This window comes from Ranitomeya variabilis, chromosome 4 (genome assembly GCF_051348905.1).
Source record: "Ranitomeya variabilis isolate aRanVar5 chromosome 4, aRanVar5.hap1, whole genome shotgun sequence".
Classification (NCBI taxonomy): Eukaryota; Metazoa; Chordata; class Amphibia; order Anura; family Dendrobatidae; genus Ranitomeya; species Ranitomeya variabilis.
Window position 1 is genome coordinate 310,517,750 of NC_135235.1, and position 14,320 is coordinate 310,532,069.

The 14,320-nt window shown below is 45.5% G+C and overlaps 2 protein-coding genes across 3 annotated transcripts in view; one reads left to right on the forward strand and one right to left on the reverse strand.

Annotated features, from left to right (window-relative positions):
- TP73 (tumor protein p73) overlaps window positions 1–14,320 on the reverse strand; it is a 253,501-nt gene that overhangs the window by 233,189 nt on the left and 5,992 nt on the right. The window lies entirely within an intron of this gene.
- The window catches only part of WRAP73 (WD repeat containing, antisense to TP73), a 66,447-nt gene continuing 54,373 nt past the window's right edge, over window positions 2,247–14,320 (forward strand). The window contains exons 1-2 of one of the 2 annotated variants that reach the window (XM_077250413.1): window positions 2,247–2,750; window positions 5,246–5,398. In XM_077250413.1, the coding sequence (XP_077106528.1) occupies window positions 2,682–2,750; window positions 5,246–5,398 (222 nt within the window). In that variant the 5' untranslated portion in view covers window positions 2,247–2,681. The remainder of the gene's footprint in view (window positions 2,751–5,245; window positions 5,399–14,320) is intronic. The other variant, XM_077250414.1, reaches the window with a different exon arrangement.

A 14,320-nucleotide genomic window follows, 5' to 3' on the forward strand; every position in this document is an offset into this window, starting at 1 on the left:
TATTGTATGGCACTGTTATTTGGGCACCATACTGTATGGCACTGTTATATGGGCAGCATACTGTATGGCACTGTTAAATGGGCACAATACTGTATGGCACTGTTATATGGGCACCATACTGTATGGCACTGTTATATGGGCAGCATACTGTATGACACTGTTATATGGGCACCATACTGTATGGCACTGTTATTTGGGCACCATACTGTATGGCACTGTTATATGGGCAGCACACTGTATGGAACTGTTATATGGGCACCATATTGTATGGCACTGTTACTTGGGCACCATTCTGTATGGCACGTTATATGGGCACCATATTGTATGGCACTGTTATATGGGCACCATATTGTATGGCACTGTTATTTGGGCACCATACTGTATAGCACTATTATATGGGCACCATACTGTATGGCACTGTTATATGGGCACCATATTGTATGGCACTGTTATATGGGCACCATATTGTATGGCACTGTTATATGGGCACCATACTGTATGGCACTGTTATATGGGCACCATACTGTATGGCACTGTTATATGGGCTAGCATACTGTATGGCACTGTTATATGGGCACCATACTGTATGGCACTGTTTATTTGGGCACCATACTGTATGGCACTGTTATATGGGCAGCACACTGTATGGAACTGTTATATGGGCACCATATTGTATGGCACTGTTATTTGGGCACCATTCTGTATGGCACGTTATATGGGCACCATATTGTATGGCACTGTTATATGGGCACCATACTGTATGGCACTGTTATATGGGCAGCACACTGTATGGAACTGTTATATGGGCACCATATTGTATGGCACTGTTATTTGGGCACCATTCTGTATGGCACGTTATATGGGCACCATATTGTATGGCACTGTTATTTGGGCACCATTCTGTATGGCACGTTATATGGGCACCATATTGTATGGCACTGTTATATGGGCACCATACTGTATGGCACTGTTATTTGGGCACCATTCTGTATGGCACTGTTATATGGTCAGCATACTGTATGGCACTGTTATATGGGCACCATACTGTATGGCACTGTTATATGGGCACCATATTGTATGGCACTGTTATTTGGGCACCATACTGTATGGCACTGTTATATGGGCACCATACTGTATGGCACTGTTATATGGGCACCATATTGTATGGCAGTTATTTGGGCACCATACTGTATAGCACTATTATATGGGCACCATACTGTATGGCACTGTTATATGGGCACCATATTGTATGGCACTGTTATATGGGCACCCTACTGTATGGCACTGTTATATGGGCAGCATACTGTATGGCACTGTTATATGGGCACCATACTGCATGGCACTGTTATATGGGCACCATACTGTATGGCAGCACACTATATGCTAAGCGCAGAGAAGGCACTGCAGCATTGAGCACTGACCTGTGTAGGCCAGGTTTGCTGTAAGTACTGGGCAGTGTGCCCCTTGGTCTCGGTAGTATGGCTGCTGTGGGCATTGTGTCCGGGGTCTTTTGTGACTTATGGCCGGCACAGAGCATCTATTACTCAGGTGCTGTATTTGGGATGTGGTAACACAGCGATGTTGTCTTTATGGAAACAGAAACACATGGGCTACTTGCACAGTGAACAAGTCTGTAGGAACATGTTCACACACCACCAAGAAACTTGAAGACACAAGAGAGCACAGTAAAACCAAAAACACTCTGTTGTAAAAAATCACAGTAATCAGCAAGTGCTAGTAAAAAGATGTAAAAAACAGGGTATTTGGTTGATACGTTTTTTGCAAAAAATGTATACTAAGCTGCTCCACCAATCGTCAAGGTATACCCTTATAGAGCAGTCCTTACTAATGTATATAATCCCTATCTGATGTATTTAAAGCCTGATCATCTGTATAGTACCTGTATGAGCAGGGTTCAGAGAGGGAATATCCATGTGGACCTGCTAGATGGAGCAGCAGAACAAGAGCTGTCCCACTCCTGGTTTTGGCTTACAACTACTGAGGTAAAATACTGACCAAATACTGAACGTGCGACCGTGACCTCACAGCTGCAGCACGGATTCTATGGCTTCCAATGTGTCCATGTAGAAATATTGTCTACCCTGCCCCGTACCGCCGGTGAAGCTGCGCACAGTCGGTACAGCCGGTCACAGGCAGCTCCCTCATGTGCGCCATTCTCGGTGACCGTTATGTGACAGCCTCACCGCTTCCCACTTATTTGCAGGGCTTTGTATAATATTTCGTCTCCTGCTAATTAGTGACAACTAATTCCACGTCCCAGATGTCAGAGGTGACACCGGGAAAGAGCCCGGGACCCGCTCCCGCCTCCACTCCCGCCTCTCCGAGTCCTCACTGCTGTGTTCCCGCCTCCCTTGCCGCCTCTGTAGTGAAAGACTCCGCCTCCAAATTCTAGCCACACCCCTTTCATGTGTCACGTTGATGTCTAATTATGACCCGCCCAATATTATGCTAATCTAAAAGAACACGCCCACACACGGCGTGATAAGCATACATAGCCCCGCCCACATTACACTGATTTCTCTGTTTCCTATAGCAAGCTCCTCCCTCTAGAAGCAAATTCACGCCCACTAACGTCCTTTCCGCAGCCGCTGACGTCCGTGCGCTCCGCCCTCCGGTCAGACATGGACTCTGCTGCTGTGTAACCGCACAGACCGAAAACCATGAATTTCTCCGAAGTGTTCAAGCTTTCCAACCAGCTGTGCAAGTTCTCCCCCAATGGGAAATATCTGGTGAGTGCGGCGCACGCTCAGCCGCTGTGGAACCACAAATCCCGGCATGCTCTGCGTGAAATGCTGGTACTTGTATTACCACGGTGCTGGCGAACTGCAGGTGTATCTGGTCTGCGCATGTGCCGCTCTAAGGCTACGTTCACATTTGCGTTGTGCGCCGCAGCGTCGTCGCCGCACCAAAACGCATGCGTCGTGCGGCCCTATCTTTAACATTGGGGCCGCATGGCGCCGCATGTACATGCGTTGTCATGCGTTTTGGTGCGTCGTACGCCGCATGCGGCGTTAGGGCGCACCTGTCAGGGCGCGGCAAACGCAACATGTTGCATTTTTTTTGCGGCGCCGACTTTTTAAAAAACGCATGCGTCGTGTTTGCGTCGCTTTTGCGTCGTCGATGCGCCTTTTTCCCATTGATTTGCATTGACAACGCAGACGACGCAAGTACTTGCGTCGTGGTGCGTTGTACGACGCATGCGTTTTCCAAAAAAATTGCAAAAATTGTCTAGACTTTGGGGGGGCGCATGCGGCGCAAAACGCTGCGTTTTTTGTTCATAACGCAACTGCGTTTTTGTTTGCGTTGTGCGTTGCGGCGCCGACGCTGCGGCGCACAACGCAAATGTGAACGTAGCCTAACTATACGACTTGTTCACTACATGGCACACAGTGGACGGCACATAGTGAAGCTATACTGACTGCTCAGCCCCAGAGGCATCATGGGAGTTGTAGTTCACCATTGCAGCAGCAGAGGCCTGCGCCGTGTAACCTCTAAGCCAATCAGTGGCCGTCCAGGAGCCCCTGTGGCCCTGATACCCTGGGGCAGTGCCGGGCTGCAGGCGGCTCACCAGTCAGGGATTGGAGGGAGATCCGTGCATCCTTACAGGGGATGTCCACGACTCAGACAGTCCCTAATCAATCTGCCTCTTACACTTCTTACAGCTGGTTACCTTATTGTAAACATGACATTACCTTCCCGCTATAGGCCGGGATACAAATCCGGGGCGCTGGGTGTATGTTATAAGGAAAGTGATTTATAGAAATAAACCCGCCTCGTGCTACTGCTTTACAGTACCTGTACTTCTGCACCGCCTTATCAGGACTTGTTCCTTGCAGGATGACCTGTTCTGGTCACGTTCTGGGGTGCGTGTATATATATATATATATATATATTCCAGTAGTTTGGTACATGTAAGGGAACCTGTCACCAGTCCTGTGGCTTATAACCCAGCCCCTCTCCTGTATTGTATAAACAGGGTTCCTACCCCCCCGTCATACCCCCATAGGTGCCCCTGTATACCTCCAATACAGTGTTTTATTCATGTCCTGTGCTGCATGCAAATTGTGCCGTCCAGTCCAATGGGCGAATTGAGATTGTGCTCAGCATCGCCCCAATCCCTACAGACACCGCCTCTTCTATCCTGATGGACGTGCATGATGTCTCCTAGGTCAGGCGCCTCACTCTGCCCTACTGAGCAGCCGGTGACACCGGTGTCTGCGCATTACATGGCCTTATTCTGCCAGTGTCTGATTGCACCGCCCAGGCGTGAGACCCGTCCTGTGTGGACAATGTAGGAGACATCATCCACTTCCATCAGGACAGAAGAGGCGGTGTCTGTAAGGAGCGGGGCGGCGCTGAGTGTGATCTGGATTTGCCCATCGGACCGGACGGTGCAATTTTCATGCAGTGCGGGACATGACTAAAACACTTTTCGGAGTTAAGCAGGGGCACCTATGCGGCTATAAAGGGGTGTAGGAAGCCTGTTGCCATGCTATTAAGGGTGATGGGCAGGGCTTATAAGGTATAAATCTGGTGAGCATTACTCCTCGGCACTTACCCGCCTCCAGCGCAGGCCGCTCTGTGTTTTTTTTCAGTTGGACGTCATCACTGTTCTAAGCGGCAGAGGCTGATTGGCTGCCAAACGCAGGTGACTTCTGCAGCGTATCATTGGTGACGTCACTGGCACGCTGCAGATGTCCCCTGACCACTGCGGCCAGTCACAGACTGCAGCGGTCCGTGAATGGTGACGTCTCGCCTGTGGTGTAAACACTGACCACAGTGCGTCCTGCGCTGGATGCAGGTAAGCGCCCGGAGGGGAGTATTGCTCCTTCTGGGATTTTTTAACAAACTAAATCACTGGGAACATTTTCATTTTTCCCAGACAGCCCCTTTAATTTTGACTTTACGCTGTGTGCCATGCAGGGAACAAAGTCTGGTTACGCTGGGGCTAAATGGCGCCTTGTGGCACACAGCAGCAGTTCTCGGACAAGCTGCGTGACCAAAAACACTGGTGCAGGTGACATCAAGTGCGACTTGTACTGAAGTCTATGGCAAGTGTCGCGATGTATATATTTTTATTATTATTTTATTTTGCATTTGAAAAAATTATTTTGCTAAAAAAACTGTTTCCAATGTGAGTAGTATTGGGTCTGGAGGGGAATGTTTTGGCTCGGATTAGCTGCAGACGGCAGGGGTTTCTCACATTTCTGCTCTTTCTCCTCAGGCCTCCTGTGTCCAGTACAGGCTGGTGATCCGGGATGTGAGCTCCTTACAGATCCTGCAGCTCTACACCTGCCTGGACCAGATCCAGCACGCCGAGTGGTCTGCAGACTCCATGTTCATCTTGTGCGCGATGTACAAGAGGGGGCTAGTACAGGTGTGTGCCATGAGGTTGGGGCCTGTACAGGTGTGTGCTGTGAGGTTGGGGCCTGTACAGGTGTGTGCCGTGAGGTTGGGGCAGTCGGGGGCCTGTACAGGTGTGTGCCGTGAGGTTGGGGCAGTCGGGGGCCTGTACAGGTGTGTGCCGTGAGGTTGGGGCAGTCGGGGGCCTGTACAGGTGTGTGCCGTGAGGTTGGGGCAGTCGGGGGCCTGTACAGGTGTGTGCCGTGAGGTTGGGGCAGTCGGGGGCCTGTACAGGTGTGTGCCGTGAGGTTGGGGCAGTCGGGGGCCTGTACAGGTGTGTGCCGTGAGGTTGGGGCAGTCGGGGGCCTGTACAGGTGTGTGCCGTGAGGTTGGGGCAGTCGGGGGCCTGTACAGGTGTGTGCCGTGAGGTTGGGGCAGTCGGGGGCCTGTACAGGTGTGTGCCGTGAGGTTGGGGCAGTCGGGGGCCTGTACAGGTGTGTGCCGTGAGGTTGGGGCAGTCGGGGGCCTGTACAGGTGTGTGCCGTGAGGTTGGGGCAGTCGGGGGCCTGTACAGGTGTGTGCCGTGAGGTTGGGGCAGTCGGGGGCCTGTACAGGTGTGTGCCGTGAGGTTGGGGCAGTCGGGGGCCTGTACAGGTGTGTGCCGTGAGGTTGGGGCAGTCGGGGGCCTGTACAGGTGTGTGCCGTGAGGTTGGGGCCGTCGGGGTGTTATTGATGGAGTGCACTCACTTTCTGAAGCGAGCACTGCCTAAGCTCAAATCCCTGTCCCTGCACTTACACACCGACACTGCAGGAGCCATACGGCATGGTGGCAGTAAGCGCACTTACTGATTTCCAGCTCTTCGCTGAAGGCCATAAACTGCCAGAATTCGAGGATGCCCGCGCTGTGACTGACTGTGGGGGCCGCGCTGTGACTGACTGTGGGGGCCGCGCTGTGACTGACTGTGGGGGCCGCCTATGGGCTTCTCCTGTTCCCATCAGTAACTGAGATCTGCGCTTTTTTTTTTTTTTTTGTCGTATGTGATTTAACCCCTTAATGACCGCCAATACGTCTTTTAACTGACCTGAGATATAAGAGAATAGCCTCCCCATACAGGTGAGAATCCAGCAGCTGTCAGCTGTACACTACTATAGCTGACAACTTGCTGCATCAGTCACTATCAGTGTTTGCACCGTCCATATCTGTTTAACCCCTTAGATGCTGCTGTCAATAGTGACTACATCATATAAATGGTTAACAGAGTGTGAGGGCTTCCTCTTTATCCCCATCGGTGCAATGAGACATTTATTGTTTGGTCCTGATGTTTGCTATGCCAGTTCACGGCCAAATAGCGGCCTTAGAGTCTGCCGGCTGTTGTAACCTCTTCTGAAGTTAGCAGCATTTACAGTAGGTGGTAAAACACACTTTTTCATTCTTGTCATGTCACTTTGCATTAATTCCTGAAAATAACCTGAAGGGTTAATAAACTACCTGACTGCAGTTTTCAATACTTATGTCGAGAGGTGCTGTTTTTAAAATGGCATAACTTTTGGGGGTTTCCCAATATATAGGACCCCCAAAGTCACTTCAAAGCTGGATAGGCCCCTAAAAAAATAAATGTAAATTTCCTTGAAAAAATGAAAAATTGCTGCTACATTTTTAAACCTCCTAAAATGCTAACAAGATAAAAGAAAATTTTACAAATGGTGCTGATGTAAAGCAGACATGAGGGAAATGTTATTTATTAATGTTTTTCTGTGGTATGACTATCTGGATTAAAGGGATACTCATTCAAAGTTTGAACTTTTCAAATTTTTTAACATTTTTCTTAAATTTCTGATATTTTTTGTAAATAAACACAAAATATATCGACCTAAATTTACTATTATCATAAAGTATAATGTGTCACGAAAAAACTGTCTAAAAATCACTGGGATTTGTTGAAGCGTTCAAGAGTTATTACCACATAAAGTGACACTGGTGAGATTTAAAAATATTGGCCCCGTCACTAAGGGGGTTAAAGAGCTGTAAACATTTTTGTTTTTCTAATTTGGATATTCAAATCATTTTTTTATTTTTTTATTTTGTGCCTTAATTTTTCTGTAATTGTCACACTCTTCTGTGTTTTTAATATTTTTGTTATCGGTGGGAAAACAAAGGAAATATTTGTCTGTTTTTACATATTTTTTATCACCCAAAAGACTGTTGAAATACATGTAAAATGTGTTCCCTTTTCTGTAACAAATATCTTTATATATCGGATACTTATTTGTATTCCTTCAGGGCGGGACTTGTAACATTGATTTGGATTGTTGGTGGTTATATTTAAATGTATTTATTTTTCATTTATTTCCAATATTGTTCTCCGATAATGTCATGAAAAACCTTTTTTGAGGAACATTTCCATATTTTAAATGGAATCTGTCATTAGGATTTTGTTGTTGCAAAAACCTGGTGACAGAGTTTCTTTAAATACTTTTTTTTTTTTCACCTGACATCCCCTGTAACTGGGGCTGGTATATTACAGCCTCCTCGTTCAGCAATGTGTATTCGGTGATCAAGAAGGCAGAGACCGTAATAAACCATCCCTGCCTTCTCTATGGGGAGGCAGAGCTGCTCTACCAGTGGCGTTATGACTGCAGAGCAGAATGCGGACCACCAGGACGTTTATTGTCTAGGGACAGTTCAGGGGTAGTTATGGAATAGTTCTAGATCAAGATACTACCAGTCCTCCTTGCTGCAGGGTTGTTGCCATAATGACCCCACTGCAACAAGTGACCGCTGCAGCCAGTCAGTGGAATCAGTGTTAATGCTGATAACCACTGGAGCCAGTAATTGTCTGCAGTGGTCACGAGTTGTAGATTGACCTTTTTTGCTGGTGACTTTTATACATAGACTATTGGGGAGCAGAGCAGAGGCAGTGCTGGAGCGGCAGCAGCCTTGGCAGGTAATGGTGCATTTACACGGCAGGGTTATTGAGAACGAGGGTCTTATCATGATCACCAGCTGGTGTTAACAGACTGCTGCTCACACAGGCACTGAGCAATGAGCTCCTTCAGGAAAAATTGCTTAAAAATTATCATTCTTTGCCTCACGTGGTCCGGTGTAAATGGGGTAACTTGGCCACTGAGAACAGTGTCAGAGTCTGCCCTCAACCATCTGTATAATCGGACATTCTATGTGTGCATCGTACGAGCGGCCGGCCTGTCTACGCCAGCTATTAAGTGACCGCCAATCAGGATCCGGTAAGTAGATCGGTGGTCATTTTTGGCCAAAGATTATGAGCTTTATTTTAAAGATTTATTTAAAGCCTTATTTTAAACCTTTACGTATCTATGGCCAATGTTTTAAGTGGCTTTTCAGGCTACTACTTAAAATATGGTCCTCTGCCGAGCAATACGGCTCTCTAGCTTGTGTTGGCTTTTCTTAAGATGTCTTTTATCACCAACCAATCGTAGTAGTGAAGTGATCAGACTCCATCACTGAGGCCGGCCATACACATTAGATGACTGTTGGCCAAATGATGCTTTGACCAATTGTCCTGCAGACCGCCATCTCGGCCAACCCTCTCATACACAGGAGCTCGTTTGGCCGTTCGCCCCGTGTTCTCTGAGAAAGCCGCCAACTGACCCGTTATCTGGTGGCTTATCTCAGGGAGAAAAATGCAATTAGCAGTCTGAAATCAGAGGTGTGACGGACATCCCTTCCGACCATTTGTCGGCCGCCACCACCATTTTAGACTACACTTTCGGCTGAATTCGGCGGGTTCAGCCGTCATTTGTCTGGGGCCAGATGTCCAGTAATCATCCGTGTGAAGTGAATCCAGTAAGGAAAAAACTGATCCTTTTCTCATGGAAGAAAAACGCTTGGCAATTTAACGGATCCCTTTTCTATAGACATCAGTGTTAAAAACCAAAAATGATGCAGTTGCAGTCCTCTTTTTTTTATTGCTATATTTTGGGACTTTCTGTACAACTCTTTGGGGCTACATGAGATAAGACAGACTTATCTATTAGTAGGAAAGTTATCTTCCCGCACCAGTCAGTTTACTCTTCTGTCTTGTAAGGTCAGCCATGAACTATTACAGATCCCCAAAGGCAGACATAAGCCTCGCCGCTGACAACTTAAAGGACCTGGAAAGCCGCTTGCAACACAGACCCCACATATTGCTTAGGCTGGCTGTGCACCTTAAATTACTGTCAGCCAAATACTCTTTTTAGGCTATGTGCACACGTTCAGGATTTCTTGCAGAAATTTTCTGAGCAAAACCGGACATTCTTCAAGAAATCCGCATGCGTTTTTTTCGGGTTTTTCTCTTGTTTTTGACGCGTTTTTTTCCGGAGCTTCCCAATGCATTAAATAGTGGTAAAAACGCGAAAAATCTGCAAAATTAATGAACATGATGCTTTTTTTACCGCGATGCGGTTTTTTTTGCGGAAAAAAACGCATCATGTGCACAAAAATTGCGGAATGCATTCTAAATGATGGGATGCATAATGTATGCGTTTTTTATGCGTTTTTATAGCAAAAAATACGCAAATAAAATGCAACATGTGCACACAGCCTTAGGGTATGTGAAGGCGCACCCGCCGAGGTATTTTGAGGTGAAACCGCTTTAGGAAAGAGCCGGCGGTCTTTTTCCTGAAGTGGCTTCTCTGGCGGTTTTGAAACCTTATCTATCTATCTATCTATTAATCATCTATCTATTATCTATCTATTATCTATCTATTAATCCTCTATTAATCATCTATCTATCATCTATCTATTATCTATCTATCAATCATCTATCTACTATCTATCATGTATCTATCTATCATCTATCTATCTATCTAGAAAAAGAGGAACAGCACCAGAAAAAATACCTTAAAGTGTGCACGCTTCCCTGACCAGCATTCCAATGGCCTTTCAGACAGTAAACAAAAAGGGAAACAGCACAAAAAGATGTAAAAAAGAGGACTTTCATGCCCTGTGGCGTGGCCACGGATAAAACAAATTGAGAAAGGATTGTTTTATCTGAAACGTTGCCACGCCACAGGGCATTAAAGTCCTCTTTTTTACATCTTTTTGTGCTGTTTCCCTTTTTGTTTACTATCTATCTATTTTTTTAGTAGTTTTATACTATAACTAGTGAGAACCTCCCCAGTGGGAGCCGCCTGGAGATGAAACACACTTCTACCTTTAACCGTTCATGGTTTTCAAACCATGAAGCAGATAAGACTGATCATGTGCACAGCAACGTCGTCTTTACATTGCTGTGCATTATGTTAATTCTTTGCTGTAGTTTTACAGGCGGATTCTGAGCGGAATCTGCCCAAAAAGGTGCCATGTGCCTATACCCTGAGCTGACAGCTATGCCTGCCATACACATCACTCTCAGCTTAGCTGAGCATGCATGTGTCCTTAATGGCAGCAACTTGAGAACAAATAATCAGACATGTTAAAATCCAATATGCCTGAACCTGGTTTCCCCTGACATCTGCCATCGGTAGAGAGTAAAGATCTCAAATACTTATTAGGTGATCGGCCAATCTTACCTACGGTAAATTGATTGGTTGTGCTAGTTTTGCTCTTGTATGTATGGGCACTTGTAGACACTGTTTTAGCCTAATTTTCCATCGGAAAACCTGTTGAATATTCCTTGATCTATATCTTCCAAGCAAGGCTGTAACTTATGTCACTATATAGGTACCATTGATTTATGTTGTAAAATGGCATGTTCCCGCTGTGTATATTTTCTTACTGTATAGCAAATATGCAATTGCATGTCGGCCTAAGACATGCCAAAAGGACATGTGGTTCATGAATGTTTATAGCTCTATTATATGTATACGCTGTGGATAGTCTGAACAGAGCCCTAGTGCACAGTATGACAGTGCTTACCATGCACAGCGAGATATTAACCCCTTCATGACCCAGCCTATTTTGGCCTTAATGACCTTGCCATTTTTTGCAATTCTGACCAGTCCTTGCGGTTCTGAGATTGTTTTTTCGTGACATATTGGGCTTCATGTTAGTGGTAAATTTAGGTCGATAATTTCTGAGTTTATTTGTGAAAAAAACGGAAATTTGGCGAAAAATTTGAAAATTTTGCAATTTTCACATTTTGAATTTTTATTCTGTTAAACCAGAGAGTTATGTGACACAAAATAGTTAATAAATAACATTTCCCACATGTCTACTTTACATCAGCACAATTTTGGAAACAAATTTTTTTTTTGCTAGGAAGTTATAAGGGTTAAAATTTGACCAGTGATTTCTCATTTTTACAACACAGTTTACAAAACCATTTTTTTTAGGGACCACCTCACATTTGAAGTCAGTTTGAGGGTTCTATATGGCTGAAAATACCCAAAAGTGACACCATTCTAAAAACTGCACCCCTGAAGGTGCTCAAAACCACATTCAAGAAGTTTATTAACCCTTCAGGTGTTTCACAGCAGCAGAAGCAACATGGAGGGGAAAAATTAACATTTAACTTTTTAGTCACAAAAATGATCTTTTCGCAACAATTTTTTTATTTTCCCAAGGGTAAAAGGAGAAACTGGACCACGAATGTTGTTGTCCAATTAGTCCTGAGTACGCTGATACCTCATATGTGGGGGTAAACCACTGTTTGGGCGCACGGCAGGGCTCAGAAGGGAAGGAGCGCCATTTGACTTTTTGAATGAAAAATTGAACTTATCTAGAAGCATAGTGAGCACTTTAAACCCCCAGGTGCTTCACAAATTAATCCGTAAAAATGAAAAAGTACTTTTTTTTTCACACAAAATTTCTTTTAGCCTCAATTTTTTCATTTTCACATGGGCAACAGGATAAAATGGATCCTAAAATTTGTTGGGCAATTTCTCCTGAGTACGCCGATACCTCATATGTGGGGGTAAACCACTGTTTGGGTGCACGGCAAGGCTCGGAAGGGAAGGCGCACCATTTGACTTTTTGAATGGAAAATTAGCTCCAATAGTTAGTGGACACCATGTCGCGTTTGGAGAGCCCCTGTGTGCCTAAACATTGGAGCTCCCCTACAAGTGACCCCATTTTGGAAACTAGACCCCCCAAGGAACTAATCTAGATGCATAGTGAGCACTTAAAACCCCCAGGTGCTTCACAGAAGTTTATAACGCAGAGCCATGAAAATAAAAAATTATTTTTCTTTCCTCAAAAATGATTTTTAGCCCGGAGTTTTTTTATTTTCCCAAGGATAATAGGAGAAATTGGACCCCAAATGTTGTTGTCCAGTTTGTCCTGAGTACGATGATACCCCATATGTGGGGGTAAACCACTGTTTGGGCGCACGGCAGGGCTCGGAAGGGAAGGCACGCCATTTGGCTTTTTGAATGGAAAATTAGCTTCAATCATTAGCGGACACCATGTCGGGTTTGGAGAGCCCCTGTGTGCCTAAACATTGGAGCTCCCGCACAAGTGACCCCATTTTGGAAACTAGACCTCCCAAGGAACTAATCTAGATGTGTGGTGAGCACTTTGAACCCCCAAGTGCTTCACAGAAGTTTATAACGCAGAGCCATGAAAATAAAAAATTATTTTTCTTTCCTCAAAAATGATTTTTTAACCCACAATTTTTTATTTTCCCAAGGGTAACAGGAGAAATTGGACCCCAAAAGTTGTTGTGCAGTTTCTCCTGAGTACGCTGATACCCCATATGTGGGGGTAAACCACTGTTTTGGCACACGTTGGGGATCGGAAGGGAAGTAGTGACGTTTTGAAATGCAGACTTTAATGGAATGCTCTGCGGGCGTCACGTTGCGTTTGCAGAGCCCCTGATGTGCCTAAACAGTAGGAACTCCCCACAAGTGACCCCACTTTGGAAACTAGACCCCCAAGGGAACTTATCTAGATGTGTGGTGAGCACTTTGAACCCCCAAGTGCTTCACAGAAGTTTATAACGCAGAGCCGTGAAAATAATAAATGTGTTTTCTTTCCTCAAAAATATTTTTTAGCCCAGAATTTTTTAATTTTCCCAAGGGTAACAGGAAAAATTTGACCCCAAAAGTTGTTGTCCAGTTTCTCCTGAGTACGCTGATACCCCATATGTGGGGGTAAACCACTGTTTGGGCACATGCCGGGGCTCGGAAGGGAAGTAGTGACGATTTGGAATGCAGACTTTGATGGAATGGTCTGCGGGAATCATGTTATGTTTGCAGAGCCCCTGATGTGCCTAAACAGTAGAAACCCCCCACAAGTGACCCCATTTTGGAAACTAGACCCCCCAAGGAACTTATCTAGATGTGTGGTGAGCACGTTCAACCCCCAAGTGCTTCACAGAAGTTTACAACGCAGAGCCATGAAAATAAAAAATCATTTTTCTTTCCTCAAAAAAGATGTTTTAGCAAGCAATTGTTTATTTTCACAACGGTAACAGGAGAAATTGGACCCCAATATTTGTTGCCCAGTTTGTTGTGAGTACGCTGATACCTCATATGTGGGGGTAAACCACTGTTTGGGCGCACGTCAGGGCTCGGAAGGGAAGTAGTGACATTTGAAATGCAGACTTTGATGGAATGGTCTTCGGGCGTCACATTGCATTTGCAGAGCCCCTGATGTGCCTAAACAGTAGAAACACCCCATAAGTGACCCCATTTTGGAAACTAGACCCCCCAAGGAACTTATCTAGATGTGTGGTGAGCACGTTCAACCCCCAAGTGCTTCACAGAAGTTTACAACGCAGAGCCGTGAAAATTAAAAATCATTTTTCTGTCCTCAAAAAAGATGTTTTAGCAAGCAATTTTTTTTTCACAAGGGTAGCAGGAGAAATTGGACCCCAATATTTGTTGCCCAGTTTGTTGTGAGTATGCTGGTACCCCATATGTGGGGGTAAACCACTGTTTGGGCGCACGTCAGGGCTTGGAAGGGAAGTAGTGACATTTGAAATGCAGACTTTGATGGAATGGTCTGCGGGCGTCACGTTGCATTTGCAGAGCCCCTGATGTGCCTAAACAGTAG